This window comes from Vanrija pseudolonga, chromosome 3 (assembly GCF_020906515.1).
Source record: "Vanrija pseudolonga chromosome 3, complete sequence".
Lineage (NCBI taxonomy): Eukaryota > Fungi > Basidiomycota > Tremellomycetes > Trichosporonales > Trichosporonaceae > Vanrija > Vanrija pseudolonga.
In genome coordinates, this window is record NC_085851.1 from 2,061,012 (window position 1) to 2,088,011 (window position 27,000).

The 27,000-nt window shown below is 64.4% G+C and overlaps 13 protein-coding genes across 14 annotated transcripts; 5 read left to right on the forward strand and 8 right to left on the reverse strand.

Annotated features, from left to right (window-relative positions):
* The first annotated feature begins 701 nt into the window (after positions 1–701).
* On the forward strand, positions 702–2,663 carry erd1 (Protein ERD1 1). The gene is made up of 2 exons (XM_062770907.1): positions 702–1,706; positions 1,759–2,663. The coding sequence occupies exons 1-2, from the start codon at positions 904–906 to the stop codon at positions 2,567–2,569; spliced, it is 1,614 nt and encodes a 537-aa protein (XP_062626891.1). The 5' UTR covers positions 702–903; the 3' UTR covers positions 2,570–2,663.
* On the reverse strand, positions 2,648–3,123 carry LOC62_03G004387 (uncharacterized protein). The gene is made up of 3 exons (XM_062770908.1): positions 2,997–3,123; positions 2,824–2,919; positions 2,648–2,787 (listed from the first exon to the last, which is right to left on the reverse strand). Exons 1-3 carry the CDS (start codon positions 3,066–3,068, stop codon positions 2,764–2,766), a joined length of 192 nt encoding a protein of 63 aa, XP_062626892.1. The 5' UTR covers positions 3,069–3,123; the 3' UTR covers positions 2,648–2,763.
* Positions 3,124–3,409: 286 nt separating this feature from the next.
* ngg1 (Chromatin-remodeling complexes subunit ngg1) lies at positions 3,410–5,515 on the forward strand. Its single transcript, XM_062770909.1, has 3 exons — positions 3,410–3,853; positions 3,902–4,024; positions 4,063–5,515. The coding sequence occupies exons 1-3, from the start codon at positions 3,472–3,474 to the stop codon at positions 5,340–5,342; spliced, it is 1,785 nt and encodes a 594-aa protein (XP_062626893.1). The 5' UTR covers positions 3,410–3,471; the 3' UTR covers positions 5,343–5,515.
* A 336-nt stretch (positions 5,516–5,851) lies between these two features.
* On the forward strand, positions 5,852–9,235 carry pfk1_1 (ATP-dependent 6-phosphofructokinase). The gene is made up of 5 exons (XM_062770910.1): positions 5,852–6,218; positions 6,259–6,289; positions 6,458–6,924; positions 6,971–7,635; positions 7,712–9,235. Exons 1-5 carry the CDS (start codon positions 5,957–5,959, stop codon positions 9,119–9,121), a joined length of 2,835 nt encoding a protein of 944 aa, XP_062626894.1. The 5' UTR covers positions 5,852–5,956; the 3' UTR covers positions 9,122–9,235.
* A 19-nt stretch (positions 9,236–9,254) lies between these two features.
* SORD (Sorbitol dehydrogenase) lies at positions 9,255–10,710 on the reverse strand (the record flags this gene model as incomplete). The annotated part of the gene is made up of 4 exons (XM_062770911.1): positions 9,255–9,581; positions 9,636–10,348; positions 10,485–10,563; positions 10,636–10,710. 4 exons carry the CDS (start codon positions 10,708–10,710, stop codon positions 9,282–9,284), a joined length of 1,167 nt encoding a protein of 388 aa, XP_062626895.1. The 3' UTR covers positions 9,255–9,281.
* A 356-nt stretch (positions 10,711–11,066) lies between these two features.
* Positions 11,067–12,870, reverse strand: SPCC777.04_0 (putative amino-acid permease; the record flags this gene model as incomplete). Its single annotated transcript, XM_062770912.1, has 4 exons — positions 11,067–11,858; positions 11,906–12,390; positions 12,440–12,634; positions 12,681–12,870. 4 exons carry the CDS (start codon positions 12,868–12,870, stop codon positions 11,067–11,069), a joined length of 1,662 nt encoding a protein of 553 aa, XP_062626896.1.
* Positions 12,871–14,132: 1,262 nt separating this feature from the next.
* On the reverse strand, positions 14,133–15,456 carry LOC62_03G004392 (uncharacterized protein; the record flags this gene model as incomplete). The annotated part of the gene is given in 2 exon segments (XM_062770913.1): positions 14,133–15,400; positions 15,411–15,456. The coding sequence occupies 2 exon segments, from the start codon at positions 15,454–15,456 to the stop codon at positions 14,133–14,135; spliced, it is 1,314 nt and encodes a 437-aa protein (XP_062626897.1).
* Positions 15,457–15,481: 25 nt separating this feature from the next.
* LOC62_03G004393 (uncharacterized protein) lies at positions 15,482–16,759 on the reverse strand (the record flags this gene model as incomplete). The annotated part of the gene is made up of 2 exons (XM_062770914.1): positions 16,622–16,759; positions 15,482–16,579 (listed from the first exon to the last, which is right to left on the reverse strand). The coding sequence occupies exons 1-2, from the start codon at positions 16,721–16,723 to the stop codon at positions 15,482–15,484; spliced, it is 1,200 nt and encodes a 399-aa protein (XP_062626898.1). The 5' UTR covers positions 16,724–16,759.
* A 399-nt stretch (positions 16,760–17,158) lies between these two features.
* Positions 17,159–18,578, forward strand: lplA (Lipoate-protein ligase A; the record flags this gene model as incomplete). Its single annotated transcript, XM_062770915.1, has 5 exons — positions 17,159–17,293; positions 17,332–17,390; positions 17,439–17,610; positions 17,660–18,301; positions 18,348–18,578. The coding sequence occupies 5 exons, from the start codon at positions 17,159–17,161 to the stop codon at positions 18,561–18,563; spliced, it is 1,224 nt and encodes a 407-aa protein (XP_062626899.1). The 3' UTR covers positions 18,564–18,578.
* Positions 18,579–18,998: 420 nt separating this feature from the next.
* trappc2l (Trafficking protein particle complex subunit 2-like protein) lies at positions 18,999–19,775 on the reverse strand (the record flags this gene model as incomplete). Its single annotated transcript, XM_062770916.1, has 2 exons — positions 18,999–19,498; positions 19,616–19,775. 2 exons carry the CDS (start codon positions 19,773–19,775, stop codon positions 18,999–19,001), a joined length of 660 nt encoding a protein of 219 aa, XP_062626900.1.
* A 211-nt stretch (positions 19,776–19,986) lies between these two features.
* LOC62_03G004396 (uncharacterized protein) lies at positions 19,987–20,773 on the forward strand (the record flags this gene model as incomplete). Its single annotated transcript, XM_062770917.1, has 3 exons — positions 19,987–19,997; positions 20,037–20,708; positions 20,749–20,773. 3 exons carry the CDS (start codon positions 19,987–19,989, stop codon positions 20,771–20,773), a joined length of 708 nt encoding a protein of 235 aa, XP_062626901.1.
* Positions 20,774–20,887: 114 nt separating this feature from the next.
* On the reverse strand, positions 20,888–23,451 carry LOC62_03G004397 (uncharacterized protein; the record flags this gene model as incomplete). Its single annotated transcript, XM_062770918.1, has 3 exons — positions 22,832–23,451; positions 22,603–22,793; positions 20,888–22,555 (listed from the first exon to the last, which is right to left on the reverse strand). Exons 1-3 carry the CDS (start codon positions 23,409–23,411, stop codon positions 20,888–20,890), a joined length of 2,439 nt encoding a protein of 812 aa, XP_062626902.1. The 5' UTR covers positions 23,412–23,451.
* Positions 23,452–23,563: 112 nt separating this feature from the next.
* Positions 23,564–26,470, reverse strand: pzh1_1 (Serine/threonine-protein phosphatase PP-Z). 2 transcript variants are annotated; one of them, XM_062770919.1, is made up of 7 exons: positions 25,818–26,470; positions 25,188–25,704; positions 24,948–25,140; positions 24,456–24,870; positions 24,277–24,408; positions 23,822–24,236; positions 23,564–23,776 (listed from the first exon to the last, which is right to left on the reverse strand). In XM_062770919.1, exons 1-6 carry the CDS (start codon positions 25,949–25,951, stop codon positions 24,185–24,187), a joined length of 1,443 nt encoding a protein of 480 aa, XP_062626903.1. In that variant the 5' UTR covers positions 25,952–26,470; the 3' UTR covers positions 23,564–23,776; positions 23,822–24,184. The 2 variants fall into 2 exon arrangements, with proteins under 2 accessions (XP_062626903.1, XP_062626904.1); XM_062770920.1 differs by having other exon boundaries at positions 23,564–24,236.
* Positions 26,471–27,000: the final 530 nt, after the last annotated feature.

Consider the following 27,000-nt stretch of genomic DNA (forward strand, 5'->3'; position numbering starts at 1 on the left):
ACGCGCGCGCGCCCTGATATCGTCATGATATCAAGATAGCAGGCTAGCCAGGGTGTGATCAGATCAGCGCCATCACATACCGCAACCTCGGACTCCGCGGTGTCGGATCAGTAGTGTCCTCTCGCTCCTCGCAAATCTGCCTCGGCGCAGCAAGCTGTGCATGTCGACCACGTGTAGAGGCCGGCAGGGCTGGACGTATCGCCGCATGACTGACTGCGTGGGGCGCAGGCTCGATGTACGATAGCACAAACCAGCGTAGCACAGTTGGCCAGCCAGGCCTGCACATGTCCTCGCTGGCGCTGCGACAACCACCACTCGATTGAGCATAGTGCTTGCTTGCTGCTGCGCACTGGCCAGCGCACACGAGTGGTGGTCAGTGACGGTTAGTACTTTGCAGCCCACGGCCTCCCCGCTCCGTGCACGGGCTGGGGAGGAGTCGCCCACCGAGGCGGCATGGTTGTCTCAGCCTGCTTCCGCGTCGTTGCTCGGCCTCGTCGTAAATTGTCTCGTGGACATGGCTTGTCTCACCTGTCGTCGCGTCGTCGTCGTGCAGCAAGCTGCATGCCCACCAACCACCTCGTACGCGTTGTCAACAAGGCAGCAAGCTTGACTCACCAAATGTTGCCAAGCGCGGATTGAGCTCTAGGCACGCACCCAGCAGTGAGCGGGACCAAATAACCGCAGGCACCTTGAGCCAGCCGCGCCGCGGCCCGCAGTAACGCCAGCACCAAGTTGCCACGGCGACGACAGACGGCGACGAGTTTCACAACACGCTATCTGCACTACCGACCGCCACCTGTCTGTCTGTTTGTCCTTGCTCCTGCTCCTCCTCTCGCACAACTCAAGGCAACGGCTCGCGTCGACGCACGCCGCCCGCCGCTCGCCACCACAACCACGACAACAATGGACATTGACACCCCCCCCGACCTGCTTCCCCCAGAGGCAATCACACCGCTTGAGCTGCCAGAGTTCAGCGCCGGCTTTCCGCTGCCCTTCCGCGTGCTCTTCCTCGTCGGGCTCGCGCTGCTATTGTGGGCAGTGAACCTGCACGTGCTGCACCTGCTCGGGCTGGACAGCAGTTGGATCCTCGATATCCGGGACTCGGACGACACGGGCGACTTGACCTCCCCGCCCGTGGACGGCGGCGTCGACGCGAACGAGATCGACCTCGCGCTCGACACGCTCTCCCTCCCCCCTGCTAGTGCCGCAGCGCACATCGCGCCGCATGTCCGCCACGCGCTCGACAGCCCGCGCGCAAACACGCCCCCGCCAGCCGCCGGCCGCCGGCCAAGCGCGAAGCTGTACGGACCGGTATACCGCCTCTTCCTCGCCTACGCGGCGTGGTGTCTTGCCGGCTGGGGCGTGTTCCGCTGGATCACGGGCGACAAGACGGACAAGATGGAGGCGTGGCGCGGCCTCGTTGGCTTCATCGCGCTCGCGCCGCTCGCGGCTGCGTTGTTGCCGTGGCGCGGGATCGCTCACCGCGAGCGCAGGGCATTCCGCAAGAGTATCCACCGCATCCTCGTCCCCCCGCCCAACGCGCCAATCTTCTTCGCGGACGTGATCCTCGCTGATATCCTCACGTCCTTCGCCAAGGTGCTCGGCGATCTCTACGTTTCCGCCAGCCAGATCATCTTTGGCGGTATCACGCACGGAAGGGTCGCGCCGCATGGCGTGTCCAAGTGGATCACGCTAGCGATGGTTGGGTAAGTGGTGTGGTGTGATAGTTGGGTCCAGTCGAGCTGACACCTCCCCCAGCCTCCCATACCTCCTCCGATTCCGCCAGTGCATGCTTGAGTTCTACCACTCTGGCTGGCAGTCCAAGCGGCCGTTCGCCAACGCGCTGAAGTACGCCTCTGCCTTCCCCGTCATCCTGTTGTCCGCAGCCCAGAAGGACGTCGTAAGGGAGGTCGCCGAGGCCAAGGGCGTCACCCCCGCCGAGCTCAACACGGCGCCAACAAGATGGTTTGGCGAGCACCCCGTCTTCCGGCTCTGGCTTCTCGCCGTCGTCGTAAACTCCATGTTCTCGTTCTACTGGGACGTCGAGATGGACTGGGGACTGTCGCTGTGCGAGCTGGAAACCTGGCTCCCATCGCAGGCCGACAGCTCGTCTGGCCACCTCACACCCAACGCGCGCAGCCCGTCGCCGCCAAGAGGCATCTTTGCGCGCATCCGCCGCACGCTGGGCCGCGACACGCACCAGCGCAGCCCACACCCAGCGCACCACAGCCTCAACGACGTGTCGCCCTCGACAAAACCGGCCCTCTGGGGCCTCCGCCAGACATTACTCCTCCCTGACCCCATCGTGTACTACCTCTTCGCCCTGCTCGACCTCGTGCTCCGCTTCACGTGGAGCCTCGACCTCTCGACCCACCTGCACACCATCAGCAAGATCGAGTCGGGCGTCTTCTTCATGGAAGCGCTCGAGCTCGTCCGCCGCTGGATGTGGGTGTTTATTCGCGTCGAGTGGGAGGCGGTCAAGATGGGCGAGCTGGCTCGTTTCCGTACCGGAAGGGAACGCACCGCCGTGCTCTGGGCCGACAAGAGCGGAGACGACGACGACAACTAGACCACATGGACACTGGCTTTGACAGCCCCCCTCTGTAGACGACCGCAGACGACAGCATTATAGAGTAGTATTATCAATGGCATTTGTGACGGATATGTGGGCGCAGCGTGGGCGTGCGCCGTGCAATGTTGCAGTGTTGTACAGTGGGCAAGGTTGTGCGTCTTGCCTGCCTTCCTTGTCTTTCTTCAGGGCATCTACCACTTCCTTCCGATGGCTTTCTGGCGGGTCAGCCTCGCGACGAAGCGTGCACCCACCTGGACACAGTCCTTGAACGCCCTAAACTCTTCCGCGCACATGTCCTTGCTGACATCCTGGTACGAGCGGCCGATGCACTGGCCGTACGCGAGGGACTGGGGAGTGTGAGTGGGGGAAGGAGTTGCCGCTGCCGGTGGCCCGCCAGCACGCCGCGGGGCGAGGGCTAACCCACCTGCGTCGCGCACGACTGTGACGCCTTGGCGAGCGTCTTGAGCGGCGCCTTGTCCTTGAAGCGGGGTGGCATGGGTGCGGGTGGAGGATGTGGTTGTGACTGCAGACGGTCATCGCAGTCATTGTTCTCCTTGTCCGACTTCTGGCCGTCACTGTGGTCACCACCACGTGGCTTTGCTCCCGCTCCACACCAAGCTCGATCACAATGTCAAATTGCTCCCGCCTCCCACGCTGGCCGATTCCAGCCCTCTAGCCCTCTGGTGTCTGTGCGCTCTTTTGGTGTGCGTTTCAGGGTCCACTCGTCGTGTTTGACACATGGTGGTCGCCACTTGTAAATGACTCCGCTCTCGTCGGTCGTCTCGCCGCCCACCGCCGCCTCGGCACAACACACCACCTCGACAGACCCTACGACGACGACAACAACACACGACCACCCACTCACTCACCCACCACCATCACAGGGGACAACCAGCACCATGGCTCCCCGCGCACCCACCCTCCTCTCGCTCATGTCCTCGACAGGCACGTACCCGCCCGTGCCCAACACCGAGGACCTCGAGTCGCTGCGGTCGGCGCTCGAAGCGCAGTCCAGTTCCACCGCGACGCGGATAGCGTCCTTCCCTGCCCCCTCGAACGGCACCAACATGTCCAAGAAGACGGCGCCGGCGGGCAAGAGCGCCGCTGCGTTCCGCGAGGAGGCGAAGCAGAACAAGAAGGACGGCAAGAAGCGCAAGGAGCGCGAGGAGACGGACGAGAGGGAGCGCGCGGCGCTCGCGGCCAACCAGAGAGCCGGGGCCGCCCTCGAGGCCGTGGAGAGGCGAAGAGTCGACCCCGAGGTCAAGGTCAAGAATGAGAGAGGTGGGTTAAACGTCGCGCAGGGAGGAAAGATAGCTCACGCGCGCCCAGCGGCGTCCCCCGCCCCGTCGAATGCGTCGTCGGCCAGCTTCCGGCCCGGCGGCCCTCAGGCGACCTACGGCGGCATTCAGAAGCGCAAGAAGGCCAAGCGGGTGTTGGATTCCGACGACGAGGGTGGGTGGAAAGCACTCCGCGCTCGCTAACCCGCGCAGCAGCACATTCGACACCACCGCCCCACCAGGCGTCGACATCTGGCCTCAAGCTCAAGCTCGCGCCTGGAGTACACAACAAGTCGCGCCCGCAGCCGGTTGACCCCAGCCCTACGCCATCGTCGACAGCATCAGCGCCGCTACCTGGAGGGCATATCGACTGGACACTGCCGGCACCACCGCAGCGCGCACTAGTGCCCCCACGACCAGAGGTGCAGAAGCCGCTGCCCGCCGGCCCGAAGCGCCAGAGCGAGGTGGACGAGGACTACAGCGACAAGAAGGCGCCAAGCCAGATCGCCATGGCGACGTTCTGGCAGAACGTCGAGCCGTACATCCGCGACATTCGAGAGGACGACCTCGCAATGCTCAACTTCAAGGCCGACACACCAGACTCGTACCTCATCCCGCAGCGGGGACGGCACTACACCGAAATATGGGACGAGGAGGATGCCTTGCCGCCGGGAACGACACCGCGGTTCCCGGTGCCCAATTTACGCCAAGCGGCCAACGGCACACACCAGCCCCCGCTGGTACACTGCGTCCCGACAGAGATCCGCGACGCCAACCTGCTCGAGGAGAACAAGGGGCTTGGGTCGATGACGGAGCGTGTGGTTGCGGCGGTTATTGGCGGAGACGATATTGCGGCTGCGGCCAAGGAGGCGGCAGACAAGAAGCCAGAGCCGGAGGGCGAGCCTGTAAACGCGACGCGCGTCGACGTCGTCGACCTCGAAGACCGCGTCAAGAAGGAGCTCCGTTCGGTCATGCTCCTTGGCGAGCATGAGGAGTTTGATGCGGCAAACCGTGACGACGACGAGGTCACCTCTGCGCTCAGACAGTGCCAGCGGCTACTGCTCCAACAAACCGCGATCAACGAGGCGCGCAAGACGCGCTTGGGGAAGATTGCAAAGGACCGCCTCGCATATGGCGAGTACCAGGGTGTGCTCGAGGAGACGGAAAAGCAAATCGAGGCCTTGTGGGCCAAGCGCATCAAGAAACACGGCTCGGGCGGTAAAAAGACACTGCAGAATGGTGTCATTTCCGGCAACGGTCGACCTGCAGTTCCCGACTCGCTCAAGCGGCTATTGAGTGTCCGCAACAGATGGATCGACACGGTCGGCCGCACGATGCACGAGCGCCCGGATGGTGAAGTTTCCGGGTTGCCGTCCAAGAGCATCTACGAGGGCATTGTCGACGAAAACGAGGACGGCGACGTCAAAACTGTCGACGAGGCCATGGAGGTGGACGAGGCGGATGAGGACGAGGTTGACGGCACGGCCGTCTGAGTGCGGCGTGTGTGTGTGTTTACTGGATTCACAGGCGACAGTTGTCGCCGCCCGGTCTTCAGTGTTCCGGCGCACGTGGAGAAGAAACAGGGTCGGAGCGACGTCACGCACGAGCGCACGAGGACGCGGGGTAGCTGCTGCGGCATGAGGCTGCGGCCCATGTTGTTGTTTGCATATGATGGGGGGGGGGGGGGCGGTGGTGTGCATGGGGCGGGGCAGAGTTGCCCAGGAGAGCCCAGGAGCCAGCAGCCAGCCAGTAGATGCCCGTCTCGTAGAGTTATTTTTTTTTAAATCCCCAGGGTTGTAGCAGCCGCAGAGGCAGGAGACGCATGTATCAAGGGGACAAGTGAAATGAAGGGTTATCTCGACCGACCAGTGGGTGATGGGTGATAGTCGGGGTGCGTCGTGGATTGCGATTGGCTCGATTCAAGCCAAATACCGCCGGCAAAGTTGAGTGCGTCACAAAAGTCGGAGCAACGGCGAGGTGCCTTCGTGTTCCAACGCCACGGACCCCATCGCACCTGCCTGCCTCCCTCGACGCCTCCTCGACGTGCTTGGCACAGCAGCACCCCCACCCCCAACTCCCTCTCTCTCTTCCACACCATCGCCAACTAATGCCCCACCAACACCTAAACCTCACCGAAAGCGAAACGAACAACACCGCGTCCGCCGCCGCCGCGCCAGAGTCCGAGCCCATGACCCCCGCGCCCGTCGTCCACCACGCCGTCGTCGGCGTCGTGCCCCCCTCCGAGGCCTCGGAAGTGGGGTACGATGCCGCGCCGGTCTCACAGCCCCACCCCAAGGCGCGCGCAAAGCGCACCCGCAAGATTGCCGTCCTCACCTCGGGCGGCGACTCGGCCGGCATGAACGCCGCGGGTGGGTAGCAGTAGATGACGACCACGCCGCTAACTCGCAGTCCGCGCCGTCGTCCGCCAGGGAATCGCTCGGTAAGTCGGCAATAGTGCACGGGTGCCGCCGCTCGGAGCGCGCGGTCGGTGCAGAGAGTGGACATGGACACTGTCTGGTCTGGTCGGGGCGATCGGGACGATAAGGCGGCATCTCCCGGCAGTGTTCCTGGGACGAGGCGACGACTTTTGCCAAGCTAACACACGCAGCGGTTGCGAGACCTACATCATCCGCGAGGGCTGGGAGGGCCTCGTGCGCGGCAACGCGACTGAGCCGACGCCTGCCGTCTCGCGTCGCCCGTCAGCGGCGCCCTCGCCGGCCTTTGGGCCCAAGAGCGTCGGCTTTGCCGGGCTCTCGGCGCTCGACCTTGGCGCGCGCGCGCACCCTGCACCTTCGGCGCCCGAGAGCCACACTGCGGCCGACCCCAAGGCGATCGCGCCGCTGTCCGACGCGCCGCTGAGCTTTGGCTACGGCGGCCTGCTGCGCGACGGCGCGGGCGAGGGCGACCCCGACGAGGTGGCGGCCGCTTTTGCCGGCCACGAGACGATCGACACCGAGGAGGACGACGGGGGAAAGACGCTCAAGGGGAGATATATCGTCCGTGTTGGCTGGGACGACGTGCGCGGTTGGCTCGGCGAGGGCGGAACGCTTATCGGCTCGTCGAGGTGTCCTTCGTGTGAGTGGGAGAAGGGGGAGTAAGAGCGTCGGCTGACGCGCTGCAGTCCGCACCCGCGAGGGCCGCCTCAAGGCCGCGCACAACCTCATCCGCTACGGCATCGACTGTCTCGCTGTGTGCGGCGGTGACGGCTCGCTCACCGGCGCCGACAAGCTGCGCGGCGAGTGGCCGTCGCTCCTGGCCGAGCTGCACTCGAACGGCGATATCGACGACGAGCAGCTCGAGGCCTACCGCTACCTCAACATTGTCGGCCTCGTCGGCTCGATCGACAACGACATGTCGATGACCGACCTGACGATTGGCGCCGACACGGCGCTGCACCGTATCTGCGAGGCGGTCGACTCGATCTCGTCTACCGCGTCGTCGCACTCGCGCGCGTTCGTCATCGAGGTCATGGGCCGCCACTGCGGCTGGCTCGCGCTCATGGCCGGCGTGGCGACCGGCGCAGACTTCATCTTTATTCCTGAGCACCCGCCCACCAGCGATAACTGGGAGAAGGAGATGTGCGACGTGCTCCACCAGCACCGCCGCATTGGCAAGCGCAAGAGCATTGTCATTGTTGCCGAGGGTGCGCTTGACCGCAACCTCAAGCCTATCAAGGCCGACCACGTCAAGCAGGTGCTTGTCGAGCAGCTTGGCCTCGACACGCGTGTCACGACGCTCGGCCACACTCAGCGTGGTGGCACGCCGTCCGCGTTCGACCGTATTCTCGTGAGTAGTCAAGGCACACGTGTGACAGCATACACACACGGCCTTGCGCTGTAATCGTCGCTGACCCCGCCCCCAGCCCACCCTCCAGGGTGTCAAGGCCGTCGAGGCCCTCCTCGAAGCCACTCCCGAGACGCCGTCGTACATGATCGGCATTCAGGAGAACAAGATCACCAAGGTGCCCCTCCTCGAGGCCGTTGCCAAGACTCAGGCGGTCGCCGCCGCTATCGAGTCGCAGGACTTTGCCCTCGCCATGTCGTACCGTGACTCCGAGTTCCGCGACATGCTCGAGGCGTTCCAGGTCAGCTCGTCGCTCAAGACGACCGACCACCTCCCGGAGAACCAGCGCCTGCGTGTCGGTATCATCCACGTCGGCGCCCCTGCGGGCGGCATGAACGCTGCCACGCGCCAGGCCGTGCGCTACTGCCACAACCGCGGGCACGTGCCCGTTGCCATCTACAACGGCTTTGACGGTCTCCTCGAGGACAATGTCGCCGAGCTGTCGTGGCTCCGCGTCGACAACTGGAACACTCGTGGTGGTTCCGAGCTGGGCACCAACCGTACCCTCCCCACGATTGACCTCGGTGGCGTCGCGGCCGCGCTCCAGCGCCACGCGATCGACGCGCTGCTTCTTATCGGTGGCTTTGAGGCGTACAGCTCTATCCTCAGCCTCGACACCGCGCGCAAGGACTACCCCTCGCTCCACATCCCCATGATCCACCTCCCCGCCACGCTGTCTAACAACGTCCCGCTCACCGACTTCTCCCTCGGCTCGGACACGTCGCTCAACGCGCTCGTGCTCGCTTGCGACGCCATCAAGCAGAGTGCCTCGGCGTCGCGAAACCGCGTGTTTGTCGTCGAGACACAGGGTGGTATGAGCGGCTACATTGCCACGCTTGGCGCGCTGGCTGTCGGTGCCGTGCTCCTCTACACGCCCGAGGAGGGTGTCTCGCTCCGCCGCCTGCTGGACGACGTCGACTTCCTCAAGGAGCGTTATGCGCTCGACGAGCGCGGCAAGTCGGAGGGCCGTCTGGTTATCAAGTCGGAGAAGGCGTCAAGCGTGTACACGACCGAGTTTATCACCAAGATCTTCAAGGAGGAGGGACAGGAGCTGTTCGACGCGCGCTCGGCCCAGCTCGGCCACACGCTGCAGGGCGGTGTTCCCTCGCCCCTCGACCGATGCCGTGCTGCTCGTCTCTCGCTGCTCTCGATGCAGTTCCTCGAGAAGCACGCCCACCCCAACTCGCAGGCGTTCCACGGGCGCCGCAAACCCGGATCTGACGCCGCCCCCGAGACGGCGGTCATGATCGCCATCCAGCGCTCCAAGATTGTGTTCGCGTCCATGGACAATGTGCAGCGCCACTCGGACATGCGCCTGCGCCGTGGCACCGACGTGTGGTGGAGCGGCATCAAGCACCTCGCCGAGGTTATGGGCGGCCGTGCGGGCCTCGTGCAGGACAGCCATGGGCAGCGTTTCTCGCGCATGTAAGGCGGTGTGCTGCGGACTCGAAGGCAGATAGACGCCATAGACGAACGGTTACGAGTCAGAAGGCGCGGGGGCGCGGCGTAATTTTGCTAGGGATGCATAGACTGTTCACAACAAGCGCAGGCGCAGATTCCAGCTACGTACGTAAATACAAAGGGGCAGCTTACTTGAGCTCGAGGTTGCCGACGACGGCCTTGATGACCGTGTTGCCGTCCTTGTCGCGGCCCCTGCGGAGGTCCTCGAACGCCTCGACGGCCCGGTCGAGGGGATACCTCTGGGTGATCATCTTGCTGACGTCGCCGAGCTTGCCCGAGCCGAGAAGGGCCAGGGCCTCGGGGTACGTGTTGCAGTAGCGGAAGACGCCGATGAGGTCGACCTCGCGGATCATCGAGGGGCCGATGGGGAGGGTGAGGTTAGCGGTACCCATGCCGACGTAGAGGACCTTTGTGCCTGGTGCAGCGGCCTAGTACGAGCGTTAGCGAGTGCTGACTACCTGTGCGGTGCGATCGTTACCCACCAAGACCGCAAGCTGCATGCACGACTCGACACCGGTGCACTCAAACACAGCGTCAAAGCCCTCGACCAGCCCCTCGACGGACGACACGACCTCGTCCTTCTGGAGGCCCTCCCACTGGGTCTTGGCGACCTCGAGGGCGTCGAGGCCCGAGACGCGCGCGCCGCGCGGCAGGAGGTGGGTGCCGGTGACCCAGCCCTGCGCGGCGGCAAAGTCGAGCTTGCCCTGCTCAATGTCGACGGCGACGACGGTCGTCGCGCCGGACGCCTTGGCGAGCGCGGCGGCGAGCAGGCCGACAGCGCCAGCACCAAGGACCAGCACGCGCGCGCCAGGCTGCAGCTGCGCGCGGCGGTACGCGTGCAGCACGACACTCAGCGGCTCGGCGAGCGCCGCGAGCGGCAGGTCGAGCGACGCGGGGAGCTTGTGCAGCAGGTCAACGGGGTGCGTCATGACCTCGCACAGCGTGCCGTCCAGATGGGGGAACGTCTTGGCGCTCGACGCGAACCGCATGCCCTTGCACAGGTTGTAGCGGCCAATCTTGCAGTAGTGGCAGTTCTTGCAGTTGATGCCGACCTCGAGCGCGACGCGGTCGCCGACGGCCAGGTGGCCGCTGTAGGAGGCGGGCAGGGCGGTGATGATGCCGCACGACTCGTGGCCCAGCACCATGGGCGCCTGGATCTTGAAGGTGCCGTTGGCGCCGGCGACGTAGTAGTGGACTGGGTGGGTGTGAGCTTTCGCGAGCGAGCGGAGCGAGCTTGCGCTGGGCAGTGGGGAGGCCAGCGGCGAGGTAAACACTCCTCCCTGGCGCCCTCCCCAGCACCCCGCGCTACACTGCTGTACCGTCGCACTCACGATCAGAGCCACACAGCCCAGTGACGCCCATGGCGATCTGCGCCTCGCCGTCGCCAGGCGCCTTGATCGGCTTGTCCTCCTACGATGGGCGTCAGCATCTCGCCGATCGGCCGCACGTGCGCCAACTCCTACCCCCCTCGGCGCGACTCACGATCCGCAGGTCCACCGCGCCGTGGCACACGGCCGCCTTCTGCGTGCTCCGTCCTTCAAAGCTAGGGATGGTCATTGCGTCGTCGTGAGTATGAGTAGGTGTTAGAATGCAAAGGAGACGAAGTGGACGACTAAAAGAGGAGCGCAGAGCAGAGGGGGCAGAGCCGCGTCCGGCGCCGGTCCGGATGCCGGAGCAGCTGGGTGGTGCCTGGGTCGGTCCGGCCCGGTGGTGAGTGGCGGTTTTATGTCCGATTGTGGACCGGACTTGGTTGGTGGCATGCTGCTTGCTGCCTCTGCCTGCTCCGCTCTGCATGCTCCTCCTCTCTTCTGATAACGACTGACTCGGGTACTTTAGAACACTGGACCCTTTCATGACTGCACAACTATCAACCTGCTTGCTTCTGCCTTCTGCCCCTAACAAAACCCGCCACCCTACTGCGTAAACATGGCCGCCTGGACATCGCCGTACCGGTCGTACCTGGTCCCCTCGAGCGCCTCGGCCGGCCCGTCGCTGAGGTCGATCTCATTCAAATCGACCATCTTGGTCTTGCGGAGGATCTTGTAGCCGAGGAAGAAGAGCAGGAGGAACGGCAGCGTGATGTATCCCGCGACAAAGTCGACGACCTTGAACCCGCCGAGGAAGGCGGTGAAGGACGAGAAGATGACAACCAGCGAAAAGAAGATGATGCACACCCACGCCATGTACGGCTGGCACCATGACCTGAGGGGGAGCTTGCGCCTGTCGATGCCCTGCACGGCGAGCGCCTTCTTGAAGCGCAGGAAGCAGATGCAGATGGACGTCCAGTTGATCAGGGAGCTCAGCGCGCCGAGGTTGGACAGCCACAGGAAGACCTGGTTCGAGCCGTTCGAGAGGGAGAGGTACGCGAGGAGCCCGATGGCGGTGGCGGCGCCGACGGCCACGATGGGGTTACCGAGCTTGTCGGTCTTGAGGAAGACGCGCGGGAGGGCACGCTGGCGTGCCAACGCGACCATGGTACGCGAGCACGCGTACAGGTTCTCGCTGGTGGACGAGGCGGCGGACGTGACGACCACCGCGTTGATGATGTGCGGGAGCACGCGCACGCCGGTCTGCTTGCAGATCACCACGAAGGGGGAGGAGGCGGCGTCGTGCCCGCCCAGCGCGACTGCCGAGAGGAGGTCAGGCGAGTGCTGCGAGACATTGAGGCTGATGACGAGGACGGAGAGCATGTAGATGCCGACGATCTGGTGGCGTCAGCAGGTTTCAGCACCTTCGTGCTGGCTCGACTTACTCGATAAAACACCGTCCGGATGGCAGTGCGCATCGTCTTGCGGGGGTTATGCGCCTCGCCAGCGAGCACCGCGACGCCCTCGGTCGTCGCATACGAGAACGCCGCCTTGGTGAAGACGCTCCAGAAGCCGAGGAACCGGCTGAGGTTGACCGGCAAGCCAAGGCCCTTGAAGTTGTCGTTCCACGGCTCGTTGCGCCAGTGGCGTCCGCCGATGAACTCGCGGTGCGGGGGCACGCCGCCCAGGTCCGCGATCAGGCCGAACAAGATCAGCCCGATGAGCGTGCCAAACTTGAGGACGGCGAAGAAGAACTCGATCTCGCCGTACAATCTCACTCCGACCACGTTCGAAAACAGCGCAAACAGCAAAAAGGCAGTGATGTACGCCGCGGCGTGCTTGCTGCTCTTGTCCCAGAACCCGACGAGCGAGGCTAGCGCCGACAGCTCGGCCGGGACCCCGATACCCACTTGGAAGATGTAGTTGAGGCCTAGCGCAAGTCAGCCCTGCCAAGACACCAACCAGGGCAGCCTACTCACCCATCATCGCGCCGTACGCAGGGTCAATGTACCTGTTCCCCATCTCGATGAACCCGCCGATGTTCGGCGCGAAGCACGTCATCTCGCCCAGGCTGTACATCATCATACCGACAAGGCAGCCCATGATGAGGTATCCGAGAAAGAAGCCGACCGGGCCGCCGTTGACCAGCGCGGCGCCGGAGCCGAGGAACAGGCCTGGGGTGTGAGCCACAACACCGTGCCACACAGGCGCTGAACCCACCTGTGCCGATACACCCCGCAATGGCGATCATGCTCACGACGCGCGGCTTGAGCACGCGCTTGGTGCCATGCTCGCCCTCGTACGTGTGCTCGAGGGCAGCCGTCGCGGCCGCGAGGTCGCGGTCGGCCTTGGTGTCTACCTGCTCGATGGCCACCGGTGGGCTCTTCTCTGGGTCGTAAATCTGAGACATGGTGTGTGTGTATCTGTGTATCTGTGTTGTGTGGGGCAATGGGGTCCCACACCGCTGCTCCTGTGCATCTTATATCGAGAGCAGCGCTCCAGCTGCCTGTTACTGGCCGCAGGCCGCAGGCCGTCCCCCCATCCTGGCCACAGACAGGTACGCACAGTCACACCCGTCGCGTATCGGCGGGGTCATTGCCGCCACGCGCCACCAAAAGGAACAACATCAATCATCTCCATATCGGGCTGCAGCCGCGCGCACGAGCACGAGAGGGAGATTAGCCGCGCCTCTCACATCATCAGCGCGATACTCTGGATGGCCTGGGTGCCGGGTACGACATGCTGGTTGACACCGAGCCAGCCAACCCGAGCCCAAGGCACCGCCAAGACGCCGGCATGCCGCAAACGCGCAAAGCGGCCACTCCGGTAACCTCCCCCGCCAGTCGGACCGCCTGCGGCCCGACCACCGCTCCAGTAATCATGTACCACTGCTGTGGCTTTTTCCGCGGCCCCGGCGAGCTTGGCGAGTAGGAGTGTCCTGTGACCAACTGTTGGCGAGGCTCGGGGCGGCAAGTCGCGGCTAGCTCCGTCACTGGGCTGGGCGATAGCCAGACCTGGGTAGGCGACCGTGGCGGTCGCCTGGCCGCACGATACCCCTGCACATAGACGATGCCCCGGGCCCCACAGGTCCAGATCTCGTGCGCGACGACGTCCGTGTCAAGAGAGTGTCCCTCAATGACACGGTACACGCCCGCCCACCGGAATCGAAGCGGTCCACCCCGACGGCCCAGCGCACACCTGACCTCGGACTCTGGAATCAACCTCCACGCGAGGCGTGTTATCTGGGGCAGGCAGGATGCCGCACACATTGCGGGATACCTGCTTTGCTGTACACCGAGGCGTATCCGACTATACGTTGCGCTGCGGGCTCGACACGACAACCGAGGAAGAGTGCGCGTTTCCTGTTTTCCAGGTGGTGCTAATCGGTGATATTGTGCGAGAAGAGCAGGTGATTGTCGTGCGGTGGCTGGCATTCGTGTCGCGCGTCGTCGATGGGGCGAGGTGCTGGTTTGTTGTGGCACAACTCGGCATGAGGCGGCTGGACAAGGGGCCGTCGGGCCACGGCTGTGGTTCTCGTTTAGCCAAAGGGGTCTGTGTAGCTCCCAAGGCCATGACTGCCATGGGAGTATGCACGAGGCGCGCACAAGGGATCACCAGCCTGCCATGCCCGGCGCCACATCACGCCTAGCCCATCATGTATGTACATCCTCTCTAAAAGCTCAATACGACCACCCTCTGCCGCATATCCAAGTACATGTGGTCGGCATCGATCGATATACCCGCCACCTCGCCGAGATGTTTCGAGAAGACAACCTCGGCCGACGTGCTCTTGCGTGCGAGGTGTGTCGCCTTAAACTCGCCAAACAAGTACCGGTCACCAAACTCGCCCGACACGGAGATTTCAGCCTCCCGGAACTCGGGCTTGCTGGGGTCGCAGAGGAGCGTCATGTCGTAGGTCTCACCGGCGGGGCGGGTCACGTCCCAGCCTGAAGAGAGGGCGAGGCGCGCTTCGCTGCCCGAGTCGAGCGCGGTGGATTGGGGCGACGTCGTAAGCGCTTGACGAGACTCGGGAGGCGGGGCGAATCGCGAGCCGAGGGGAGACGGGTGTACGCCCACGGCGAGCGACGCCGCGCCGCGCACATCGTCGACGCGCAACGTGATGCGGTCCTGGGCGCGCACGTCCGACCGACGCCTGGCTTCAAACGCCTGCGTCGTCGCCACCCTCAGCCCACTGGTGGCGATGTACACCTCTGACCACAACCACTCGTCCCAGTGCACGAAGTCCGCCCAGTCCTTTATCGAAAGTGGCGCGGTGGCGGCCGCCATGCGCTGGCGCAACTCGTCGTAGCGAATCGTGCCAGCGTACGCCATGAACTCGTCAATGTTTTGGGCAGAGACGCACAGAAGCCGCCCGTCGCTGTCGTCCATGGCGAAGTCGAGGCCGGTATCGAGGTACGGCACTTCATATCCCGAGAACCTGTCGGTGCTGAAAAGGTCATCGTGCTCGCTTTCGGGCCCAGGGCGCTCAAACTCGCGCGCCTCGATTGGGAAAGTGATCTCACCAACAGCATGGATCGGTGCTCCAAGGGCACCGGTCTGCTTGAGGTGGGGTTTGCCTAGCAGCTCGGTTCCCTTGCCCTGGTGCTCGACACCCACGCCGCCAGCCTGTGTATAGAGGAGTAGCTGGATGCCTTCCGATACGTCGTCATCCTCATGGTCATCGTCCATGTCGTAATCGTCACCGTGAGCCTCCTCTTCGTCGGTCTCGTCCTCCCAGTCATCCGTATCGACATTAGCCAGATGGGCTCCTTCTTGCCTCTGCGTTGTCGTCTTTGCGGATTTTGGTGGCTCGGCGCCTGTCGCTGCCGACTGAGCTGCAGCTGCCGCCTGGGACGACCCGACTATCTCGCGTTTACCGAGAAGGAGGAGATCGTCACCGTCGGGAATGTAGAGTACCTCCCCGATGGTCCGGTCTCGGACTGGGCCTACTTCCGTATCCTGAGGTGTAAGCGGTATAGCCAAACAGGGCCAACATGCGCTACGCGGGACTCTCCGCCAGCTCACATCATCTCAGTGACACTTGCAGACAGCAACTCGCCCGTTGTCCAGCGCCAGACCTTTGCCTTTTCCGCCTCGCGCATAGATGTAGCGGCGATGGTGTTGTTCTTGCCAAAGTTGATGTCGAACCAGTATGGGTGTGCCGCCCACGGAGTGGCAACCCCTGGTGTGATGACCGGAGTCGTGGAGTATGTTATCCATTGGATCATGTCATTCACGGGGTGTGGGATGGCATCCAAGGGCTCGGAACTGCCTCCTGGCGTATCGGGGACGAGGACATAGAAGTAGATTGTGCTGACGATGCGTGCACCCGTCGGCCGTTCTTGGTCGTCGAGTGTGTCCTCAATGTCCAAGGTAGAGACAGCCACAACGTTGCCATTACGCGAGGCGGCGATCTTCCTAAAAGCCTTGTTGGTCTTGAATGTCCAGTGGGGCACGGCGTCCTTGAACTTGACGGCGGGATCCGCGTCACGCAGCAGCCCGACATCGTACACTGTCCAGCTTTTGCTCACCGCGATGGCGTCCTCGTCGTCATCGTCGTCCGAGTCTGAATCGTCAGACCCAGTCGACCAGCCGCCGTTGCCAAACATCATGTCGTCCAGGTCGTCGTCGTCGACACCCTGGACGCTGTCGTCCGTCTCCCAATCTTCGGCCCCGTCATCCATCGGCACGCCGACGTCGTTGACGTCGATGGCGGGGACTTCGCCGTCAACACTGCCCATGTCGTCCTCGTCCTCGTCACTGTCGGCGCTGTCCATATCCTCGTCCCAGCCCTCGGGGTCGTCCTCGTTGTCGTCCTCCTCACTCGTCGCATAGTCCTCATGCCACGGCTTGTCCCGTTGGATATAGTGCGCGACAACCAGAACGCCCTGAGTTGCGATTGCCTTGAACATCTCATGGTCGTGCTCGACAATGTCGACGCGTTTCGGCTCGAGCCGGTCCCATCGCCGCTGGGTGTCAGACAGGCGATCGACAAGCGTGCCAGTGGGGATACGCGGGGCGAATTGCGCATAGGTCGACGGGAGAGCGTACAGTGCCCGTCGGAGGATATACTGCAGTCGCGACGAGCCGATCACGACGTCGTTGATGTTGACACATGTCTGGGGGGTCAGCGCCGATGCGAAAGGTGGGATTGGACTTACAGCACCCGCGCTCAAGATGGAGCGGTGGTCGAGGAACTCGAGGATGCGCTCCACCACTTCCGGGTGTCCCGGGGAGCTCAGGACGTCGGCAACGGCGCCCATTGTAGCTGCGCTGATGTAGTACGCAGAAAGTGCGATGTGGTGCGGATGTGGTTCATGCACGACGCGACTGGTGGCCAAAACTCGCGTCTTCAACAGCTCGAGCCAGGAACAGCGGGGCACCACACTCACCACGTGAAGAAGCCACCTTTGATCCCGCTCACCCCTCGGAGTTATCACTCCCAGCCCATCTCAGCCGCTGCGATGCATAGAAACGCGGTTTAAATTGCCAGCCCGTGTGCATCTCGTCGCAGAGGACGATCCCCCAAATCTCGCAGGAATTGGTTACATGATTTTTGCGGTAGACTTGCTTGATGAACGCGGCGGGTGTGAAAAGCGGCATTGGCGGGTGGCGGTTATGATGGATGCCCCGCATTCTCGGCGCGGACCACAAAGATAAATCAGGCCGGCGCGCCGTCGCCGATGTCTCAACTACTCATGTTGTTCGGCATTTCGCAGAGAGGAAGCGGCGCACGGCGCATCGCAGCGTGCTCTCCCCTGCTACACCGGACGATCGCGCGCGCATTCGCGTCCGCACCACCAGCAGAGGAAGAGCGTGTCCAGCTCACCTCGGTGCGTTATCCATTACCGTCACACCGCGCTGACCCCAGCCCGCGGCGTACGTCTCGACGTCGACCGACCCATGGTTCAACCTCAGCTATGAGGACTGGTACGCCACCCCGCCCCAATGCGCTGCCGTCCCCACTGACACCCCCAGGCTGCTGCGCAACACTCCAGTATCCCAGCCCTTACTGTTCATCTACCGCAACGCGCAGTGCGTCGTGATCGGGCGTAACCAGAACCCGTGGAAGGAGACGACGCCGCGCCAGCTGCTCGCGGACGGGATCCCGCTCGTGCGCCGCCGGTCGGGCGGCGGAACAGTGTACCATGTGAGTGAGCTGGGCGACGGCTTTACGTCGGCACGAGCTCACGCCGCAGGACATGGGCAACACAAACTTCAGCATCATGCTCCCCCGCGTGACGTTCACGCGGTCCGGCGGCGCCAACCTCGTCGCCAAGGCGATCCGCGAGCGGCTCGACGTTCCGAGCTGTACCGTCAACTCGCGGAACGACGTGATCGTGCGGGAGGGGGGCAAGGACTTGAAGGTGGGTGCCGAAGTGACTGGATCACCCACTCACGCGCAGGTGTCTGGCTCGGCGTACAAGATCATCCAGCACCGCGCGTACCACCACGGCACGATGCTCATCTCGTCGGACGTGAGCACGCTCGGGCGCGCGCTGCACTCCGACTCGCCGCACCTCGAGACGAAGGGCATCGCATCGTTCCGCTCGGCGGTGAGCACGCTCAACGCGCACCGCGCACGCTCGGCACCGATCACCAACGACGACTTTGTCGAGGCCCTCAAGGAGGAGTTTGGCGCCACGTACCCCGGCCACATGGAGGAGCATGTCGTCAACGAGGGGCAGGTCGACCTGCCCAAGGTGTGGGACGGGGTCAAGGATCTCGCGGTGGGTGTAAGCCGGAAGGGTGTAGCTGACGGCCAGAGCTGGGAGTGGCAGTATGGCCAGACGCCAGAGTTTACGAACAAGATTGAGGGCGAGCTGTCTTTCGGGCGTGTAGTGCGTGCAGCTTGGCGAACCTGTTGTGCACAGCTGACCCACCCAGACCGCCACCCTCGCCTCGCGGCACGCCCTCCTCACGCAGTTCTCGCTCGAGCTCGCCGCCGCAGACGAAGACACGCAGGACGCGCTCAACGCCATCTCCACGGCGCTCGTGGGCAAGCGGTACGAGGCGCTGAGCGGCGCCGAGGCCGACCTGGCCCCGGACGTGCCAACACCCCTCGCGAACGAGGTCCTCGCGTGGCTCCGCACGTCCATGTAACATTCACATTATCACATGCATATATGTCCGCCCCGTATCTGTCACGGCGGCCACGGACCTCTGGCCGCGGTGTCGTTGAAGGGTGGTGGTGGCTGTGGGTCGTCGCGCAACCTGCATGGGCTGCGGTGCGCGCGGCCGGCGATGGGGGGGCACGAGGCGTCGCCGGCCGGTTGCGATGGACCGGGCAGGGGATTGGGGGCAATGTCTGGCCTGGGGGGCTCGGGGAGCTGGTCTTTGGGCCTGATGTTGAATGGGAGGGAGGCCAGGCCAGGCTCGGCTCCAGTCCCCTATGCTGGCCTCCGCGCGCCCTTCTCGTCACACGTCCTCCCTCCCCTCGTTAGCTAAAGTACACATTGCATGGCTGGGTATCGTATCTGCGGCCGTCGTCAGCCCCACCACCCCACCCACGCGGGCACTCACATAGTACAGTCCAGTCTAAGCCCTTCCGCCATTAAGCAGCACGCCGAGGCGCTCGATCCCGGCGCGGAATCGCGGCGAGTCGAGCCAGGCGGGCTTGATGTCGGCGGGTCCGGAGGCGAACATTTCTTCCTCGGCGACGGCCTCGTTTCGGCGCGTGCTGCCGACGCGGGTTGCCGCGAGGGCGGCGGTGGCCTTTTGCACCTCCTTGTCCCCGTCCTTCTTCCCCTCCCCGTCCTCTCCCTCCGCCGCCGGCTCGTACGGCGCCGCGGCCACCGCACTAAAGCTGCTCGGCAGGCTCAAAAACGGGTTATGTATCGCGCGGATCACCTCCTGGTGCACGGCCCGGAAGATGGCCACAATGTCCGCGTCCTTGATTACCGCGTCGACGAGCGCGACGGAGAGCACGAGGCGCAGTTTGGTCGGCGTCTGGAAGCCGTAGAACGCCATGTCTTCCATGCAGAACAGGAGGCCGAGGTAGGAGTCGGACGGGCGGTTGGGCTGCGCGTTCATGACAACTGGGGAGCGTCAGCGAGCCAGTCGGGGCGGGGGCGGCGACGACGGCGGCATAGTTCAGGCCACGCCGCGACGTACCGCACCGCTCGCTGCGCTCGCGGTGCTCGTGCGATACTCACTCCGCTCCTCAATCACGTCCACCGCCGCATGCGCCAAATGGTACGCGCGCATCTCGTCGTCCTTGCCGGTAAAGCTGTGGACGTACAGCGGCGCATTGCTCGGCGCTAGGATGGCGAGGGACGTGAGGTGGAGGGGGACTGCTGGGGGGCGGTCGGCCATGGTGCGTGAGTTGCGAGAGTTGCGAAGCAACTCGAGAGGCGTTGGGTTGCGTCCAACTTGTAACCTGCTCGCAGTGACGACAACGACACGCGACACGGACACGTGGAAAAGTGCCCGTTCGCGCGTTCGCGTCTGCGCGCGGTGGAGGCGGGCCAAAGATGCCATCCGGATCGAGATCGACGCCGCTCCTTTGTTCGCTCAACCCACCGCCATGACAGAAAGGTAGCTGCCCCATCGAAGATGCACAGCTAACCCAGGCAGGTCATCCCCAGCGACGCCAACTGCGGCCCCACCGCGGCCAGTCCGCGCGCACCCGTCCTCCTCCTCCTCGCCGTCAACACCGCGCGCGACGCCCCGCTCGCCGTCCAAGACGCACCGCTCCCTCCGCCCGCCGCCGCCACCAGCGACGATCACGCAGGAGGTGGGGTGCTTCGTGTCCGCCGACGCGCGGCTCGAGGGCTCCATCTCGCTTGGGGCCGGCTGTGTCCTGCATCCGCGGTGCAGCGTGCGCGTTGCCCCCGGCGCCAGCGTGCACCTCGCCGACGGGTGCGTCGTGGAGGAGGAGGCCGTCGTCACTTTCTCTGGCAAGGGCGCAGCGCGCGTCGGCGCACACACCGTCTTCATGGTCGCGTGCCGCGTTGATCTTGTCGCAGGCGACGCCGTGGGGCCATGGTGCTCGTTCATGCCGCGGTCGCGGCTCGCGGGCGTGCGGCTCGGCGAGCGGTGTACCCTCGCCGCGGGCACCTCTGTCGACGTCGCGCATCCTGCGTTGCGGGCCGACCTTGGTGGGGCCGAGGACGTGCCCCAGCTCCCCGACCGCACGATCATACACGGCGCCGCGAACGCCGCGCGCACTTGGGACGCGGGCGGCGAGGCGCAGGAGACGGTGTTACGGCTCAGCGCGACCGAGTATCTGCGGGACGTTTTGCCCAAGTGAGTTGCGCGGGCGTGCACTTCTGACTTTCCCCTGCAGGTTTAACAAACAGCGCGCGGCGTAGCGACTCGGCGACGTAGAAGTGTGATACCATGCATGTTATACCTGTCCACGTCCACAATGCTATGCGTCTATGCCTATCTCTCCTGCCCGCGGCGGCCTCGCTGCGCTCGGCCGCCTACATCGCCACGCCCGACCGCTTCGCATCACTCGGCACAACCCGCGTAATGTTCGCGAGCTCAGGCCACACCTCGGCCGGCACAGCGATGCCGCCAGCCCCCGTGGGCAGCGCGTCAACCTCGAGCTCAGCGAGCAGGGTGACGCCGCCAACGACGCCGCGGAGGTCGGCAACGCTGAGGGTGCGCAGCGTCGGCGCGCCGACAACGTCGGCCGACTCGACCACCTCGGCCACTTCGTCCGACGCGAGGAGGTACGTCGTGCCGTTCAGCTCGACCGACGCGGGGGGCAGAATGGGCCGGGCGGTAGACGCCGCTGCTGGCTCCCCCACCGGTGCTGCTGCCTCCTCCGGCGCCACCTCCGCACCCGGCACGTAGTCGTCGTCCTCGGCCGTCCACTCCTCGTCGACCGCCTCCTGCCGCACAGGCAGCTTGGGCGCCGCCTCGGCCGTAGCCACGCCGCACCGCAGGCCGTCCAAGTCGCCGAGGGGCACCTTGCCCGCCGCCTCCCCTCCGGCGTGCACGGCGTCGAAGAACGCCGCCAGCGGCGCAGGCACGTCGGATACCGCGAGCGAGCGCACGCCGCGGCCGAGTACCCGTGCGTCTGTCGGCCGGGCGGGGAAGAGCACGTCGGCGGCTGCTTCCGTCTCGAGCCGCGCCGAGAGGACCAGCGGCGCCGGTGCGGCCGGCTTGGCCTCGCCGCCGCCGTCGTCGATGATCGTCTCGAGCGCCTTGAGGTCGAACACCATGTCCTCATTCCCCGCGGCGTACGCGGGCGCCTCGACCTTCTTCATCATCTCGTCGAGGCGCGTGAACCATGCCGGCTCGGCGGCGGGGGTCGTGGCGGCCACGGGCTCGGCGGTGCGCGGGTACTCGTAGCTAACTGCCAGGCGCTGCCCGTCGCCCGCCACATAGGCCACTCTGCGCTCGCGCTTCGGCGGGTTGAGCAGCGGGAAGAAGACGAGCGCGGGCGGGACGGCCGGCGCGAAGATGGGCGTGGAGAGCGTCGCGAACGGCCCGCTGGCGAGCCCGTCCCGCGTGAGGGGCCACGTGCCGCGCGTAGGGCCGTGCAGGGCGTCCGCGGTGCCCGGAGCCGCGTCAGACGCGGTCAGGAGGTGGCCGAAGCGGAACGTAAGCGTGTGGTGCTCGCCACCGTCGCCAGCCGGGACCTCCGCGCGATCAACCACGCCGCGCGCGACCTCGTCGAGCGAGCTCGCCTCGCCAGCGCCAAGCGGCGCGACTACGGCATGGTCGAGGTGTGCGCTCCGCTGCGCGCGCTCCGCCGCGCCAATGCCGGCGGCCAAAGCGTCGGTCTGCACGAAGCGGAAGAGCGTGCGGCCGGCGACACGCGCGCCGACGTCCCATGGTGGCCTAGCGCTGGGCGTCATGCCGTGCGGGACGAGCGACGCGCGCGGGTCGTCGTGCCCCGCGAGCGCGGACGGCAGCGCCACCGCCAATGTTGGCGTCGGCGCCGTCGCGCGCGCCGCAGCCAGCAACACGAGGTCGCGCGCGCGCTCGACGTCGGTCACGCTCGTGCCTGTCGCGACGTACTGTCCCCACCCGACCCGCTCGACGAACGCGCCAGCTGTGCGTGCGACGCCGCCGAGCGTCTCGCGGCTCGGCGTCCACCCGCGCATCTCGGTCGCAGGCCACCCGAGGGCAATGTTCCGCTGCACCAGCATCAGCGCGGCCCAACTTCCCCAACGACGACACTCACAACCTTGCGGTCGCGCAGGAACCGCTGCAGCTCGTCCAGGTCGTCGGCGCCGCCCGCCCCCGTGAGCGTGAACACGTTGTCCTCGCCCTCGCGCGGGGCGGCGGAGATGTCCACGCCGAGGTCGTTGATCCGCTGTAACGCGGCGGCGTCGCGCTGGAGCAGGAACAGCTCGGCGGCGGTTACGGTGTATTCTGGCACGGCGTCAGCCTTGCCCCAGTGCCGCACTCACCCCTCGTCCCCCGCACGACATTGCTCACAGGGAGCACCTTGCTCCACCCCCAAGACGCCAGAATCGCCTCGATGACCTTGGCCTTTGCGCGCCTGCTCCCGACCTGCAGCCCGAGCTCCTTCGCAAACTCGCGCAGCTGTCCGACGACGAACGCCTTGTCCACTGCGTCGAACGTGCGCGCGTAGATCCGCGCATGCACGTCGGCCTCGCGCTGGCTTGCGTTCTCCGTGCGATCCCAGTCGCGTCGTGGCTTGAGCGCTTGCAGGTCTGCGAGCGTTGGCGCGCCGGTCGCACCGGGGAGGGTCTCGCGGTCGACTGGTGGAGAGCTGCTGGCCGGCCCGTCGGCGTTCACGGCCGCGGCAAACTCCTTGGCCTTGCGCACCGCCTTTAGCCTGTTCGGCGCGTTGCGCCGCTTCCCCGGCACGGTCGTCGACTTGACCCCGCCAAAGGTGCGGACCTGGAACGCCGCCTGCTTGCTCGACCCCGCCTCGGCGTTGAAGCTGAGCAGCGATGATGGTGGTAATGTTACCCGCGACGCCGCGCCCACTGCCCGCCGGTGGGCTATCCGCAGTGCGAGCATCGTGGTCGTGGTCGTGTGTTTGTGGTGTGATGGATCGTGTCCAACCGTGATCGCCGGTCCGAAAAACGCAAAGTGGTCGTCGGTAATCTCGGCGGAGATCGGGAACAAGTCCACGTCGTCTTCGACAACCACCCCCACCCCCACGCCGTATACTTGTACTTTGATGCATGACTGAAACCCTTGACGATACTAATATGAACTGGAGACAGAGTCCTCGATCTTTGGAACGCGCAGCGTCTAAGTAATACCCCACAGCGGCGGCGGCGACATACACCACCGCCCACACACCCACACCCCCCGTCTGTGCTAAATCGTACATTTCAAGTCTGTGCAGCACAAGCCGCCTGCCCCCAGAGGCCCTACTACTACAAGGTAGGCAGGGTCGTTGGGCCGGGCGACTAGGCTCACACCAGACAAGTTGCTGATACCAGGCGAGTGCAATTCAAGACGACGGACAGGCGGCGACAGGCTGAGGCTGGAAGCTGGTGGTGGCGGAATGGTGGTGGTAGTGGTGATAGTGGTGGTTGGGAAGCGCGAATCAAGGTCGAGTCGGCGACAATATGGTACAGCGACCGTCTTGCAGACAGAGCTCGACGTGTGGATAATTATTCGATTGGGGGGGCCGGTGGAGGGAGATGCACAAACATATGCGTTGCAATGCAGTTACACGCCCACGCGCCCGGGGACCGGGTGGAAGGGGTGGTGGTGGTGTGAATTGATGAGCAAGGGAGACGACAACAACGATGGGGCCGCCGCGGCGACGTGTAGACAGCTTAGTAGCTTTGAGCTGTAGGGTTGTTTGGCGGCGACTGGTGGTTCTGCAGGCTGCGGGGGTTAGCGCTTGCTCAGAACTTCTGCCGCTCACCTCTTGCGCTTCGACTTGGTCATCTCCTTCTTCAGGGCGGCACCGTCGAGTGGCTTGAGCAGCTCAAAGGAACACAACAGGTCCTCGGACACTGACATGACCGCACCAAAGTTGTCAAACTCGCCACAGTAGCTGCGGGGGGTCAGTCTCAGTCTGGCGAATGAGAATAAATAACTCACTTGGGGGCTGAGAAGACAGTCACCAACGTCCGGTCGTTGTAAAACTCGTAGCCATCCTCGACGACCATGTGCGCCCGACAGATGAGGTCCATGTCGTGCGTGGCCAGGAATGCGTTGATGACGCTCTTGCCGTAGCAGAATGACACACCACGCTCATTGTCCTCCCAGTCGAGTGCCGTGTCCGACGGGTCAGACCACACAAGGTCGTTGAGCAGACCATAGTCGGGAACGTCGGTCGGCCGTTGGATTCTGCGAATGTCGTCCATCGACTGCAGGCTGGGGCTGAGACCTCCGTGCACACAGAAGATCTTGCTAGCAACAATCGACGCAATGGGCAAGGCGTTGAACACGTCGATAAACGTCTTCCACGTCTTGATGTTCGTCCGCCTCTTGCACTCGTCGTAGAATCCGTACACTGCGCGGTGTGTCAGCATCTTGTCTTTGACGTCTCACATCATCTTCGCCCCCCCTCAACGTGATCTCGCAACTCACCTCGCGTCACATTGGCACACTCGTGGTTACCACGGAGCAGGAAGAAGTTCTCGGGGAACTTGATCTTGTAGCAGAGGAGAAGAAGAATCGTCTCGAGCGACTGCTTGCCACGGTCGACGTAGTCGCCGAGGAAGAGGTAGTTTGCCTGGGGCGGGAAGCCGCACATTTCAAACATGCGGATAAGATCGGCGTACTAAAGGAAGTCAGCACGATCGCGCGGTGTCGTGTGCCGTGTCTTACCTGGCCGTGGACATCGCCAACAATCTTGACGGGTGGGCTGAGCTCGATAAGAGTCGGCTGCGAGAGGAAGATTTCGCGCGCGGCGGCGCACACTGCGGCAATCTCTGCATTCTTGAGGGGCGGCGACTTTGTGACTTTGCCACTGTAGCCCGCCTCGAGCAGTCTCGAGATCATGTTGTCAACATCGAGCGACTGGCCGGGGACGCTGCCCGTGATGCTAGTCCGGCTAACAGTTGCCGTTAAGGCGTTGCCGGGCGAAAGAGACGCGTTCGAGTTGGAGTGCTGATGACCAAGTGGCGAGGCCGGGCGGCCTGGCGATGTGGGTGAGTCTGCAGAGGGAGGTGGGGAAGAGCCAAGGAATGGAGCGCGGGGTCCAGTGGTGAGAATGGTTGGGGTAGCCGGCGAGGAGGGCTGACCATCAGAGGTCGGCGAGTCTGCATTCGGGGATCGCAGCGAAGGCGACGAGTCGAATGAGCCGCCCGAGGAAACTGTAGGTCTGGCGGAACCGCTGGATACACTGGCGCGTATGTCAGCATGTTGCGGCGCGCGGGTGCGGCGGGCTGCCAAACCCCGGTCTGCCTGCGGTGCAGCGGCGGCGGCGGCGGCAGCACCGCGTTGTAGTCGACCCACCTTTTACCGTTTCTTGAGTCGATGGATGCGGGTCCAGAGCTTAGCTTTGTGGATGCCAAGCTGTCTGCGAGGTCGTTTGCCGAGAGCTCCTTGGACCTGGTGCGGCCCATCTTCTTGGATGGTGACTGTCCCATGGTGGTTAGATTGGCGTGGGGTAGCGGGAGGAAGGTGTGTAGAGTAGTAGGACGATTGGTGTTGCAGCGACTATGCCAGGGATGGTTTCTTTACGCGCACGAGGTTGGATGATGGGGGCTGCTGCACAATCTCAATGGGCCGTGTGGGGGTGAGCGAGACAAACAAGAGATGGGGGGCGACTGGGTTAAAGGAAGGAAGGAGAGGGGGGTGGGGAGGCTGGGAGGGGGGGATGTGGTGTCTCCGCTGACTCGGCGTGTGCGCGTGATCGTAATCGACGGCGGGGCAAGGGGGGGGCGGCGGATCGTGGGGCGTGTCTTGCGTGTTTGTCGCTCAAGTGCCGTGTGTTGAATGCATGCACTTGTGCTGTGCAGTGCGGTGTAATCGGCAGTCGTAGGTGGGTGTGTCTAGTTGCTGCGTGTGATGCTGGATTGCAGCAGTGGAGGGGAGGATGGGATGTGTAGTGTTGCGAGGAAGGTGTGGTGGTGATTGTAGGTGGTGCGCGGTTGAACCGGGTGTGGTGGTGGTGGTGGTGGTGGTGTGGTGGTGGTTGGTGTTGGTGGAGACTGATGCGCGCGACGGCGCAGGCGGGCGGGGCGGGGGCGGCGGACGGGGGGGGGAAGGCAACTGGCAAGCGGGCGGGAAGCGACAGAGTTGAGTTGGGGGGTGGAGGGGGGGGGGCGGCAGCCGGCAAGGCAGCCAGCAAGGCATCAGAGCCAAGGGAGGCACACAAGCAAGGGCCCAAGGCGGAGGCGGCGACAGACAGACGCAGCAGACAGCCAGACCAGCCAGCCAGCCAGCGGTGGACGGCGGAGTCAAAGTGAGTGGATCAGCGCAGCATGTGGGTGGCAGCCAGGCAGCTAAGCAGCCAGGCGGCATCAGCCAGCAGCAAGGGCAACAAGACTGCCTGACTGGTTAGGACTGGAAAGCATCATCACCTGGGCAGGTGGCCAGGTGGGTTGCATTGGCCTGACTACTGCCGCAGCCGCTCGCTGCCTGGCAATTGTCACCCAGGAAGAAATCGCCAGACGCGCCCAGGGAAAAAGGGAAA

Coding starts and splice junctions, on each gene's coding strand:
- erd1 (XM_062770907.1), top strand. CDS start 904: ATGGACATTGACACCCCCCCCGACCTGCTTCCCCCAGAGGCAATCACA. Junction 1,707..1,758: donor ATCACGCTAGCGATGGTTGG/GTAAGTGGTGTG, acceptor CACCTCCCCCAG/CCTCCCATACCTCCTCCGAT.
- LOC62_03G004387 (XM_062770908.1), bottom strand. CDS start 3,068: ATGCCACCCCGCTTCAAGGACAAGGCGCCGCTCAAGACGCTCGCCAAG. Junction 2,920..2,996: donor CACAGTCGTGCGCGACGCAG/GTGGGTTAGCCC, acceptor CACACTCCCCAG/TCCCTCGCGTACGGCCAGTG. Junction 2,788..2,823: donor CGTTCAAGGACTGTGTCCAG/GTGGGTGCACGC, acceptor CTGACCCGCCAG/AAAGCCATCGGAAGGAAGTG.
- ngg1 (XM_062770909.1), top strand. CDS start 3,472: ATGGCTCCCCGCGCACCCACCCTCCTCTCGCTCATGTCCTCGACAGGC. Junction 3,854..3,901: donor CAAGGTCAAGAATGAGAGAG/GTGGGTTAAACG, acceptor ACGCGCGCCCAG/CGGCGTCCCCCGCCCCGTCG. Junction 4,025..4,062: donor GTTGGATTCCGACGACGAGG/GTGGGTGGAAAG, acceptor TAACCCGCGCAG/CAGCACATTCGACACCACCG.
- pfk1_1 (XM_062770910.1), top strand. CDS start 5,957: ATGCCCCACCAACACCTAAACCTCACCGAAAGCGAAACGAACAACACC. Junction 6,219..6,258: donor GGCCGGCATGAACGCCGCGG/GTGGGTAGCAGT, acceptor GCTAACTCGCAG/TCCGCGCCGTCGTCCGCCAG. Junction 6,290..6,457: donor GTCCGCCAGGGAATCGCTCG/GTAAGTCGGCAA, acceptor TAACACACGCAG/CGGTTGCGAGACCTACATCA.
- pzh1_1 (XM_062770919.1), bottom strand. CDS start 25,951: ATGGGACAGTCACCATCCAAGAAGATGGGCCGCACCAGGTCCAAGGAG. Junction 24,409..24,455: donor ACTGTCTTCTCAGCCCCCAA/GTGAGTTATTTA, acceptor GACCCCCCGCAG/CTACTGTGGCGAGTTTGACA. Junction 24,237..24,276: donor ACCAAGTCGAAGCGCAAGAG/GTGAGCGGCAGA, acceptor TAACCCCCGCAG/CCTGCAGAACCACCAGTCGC.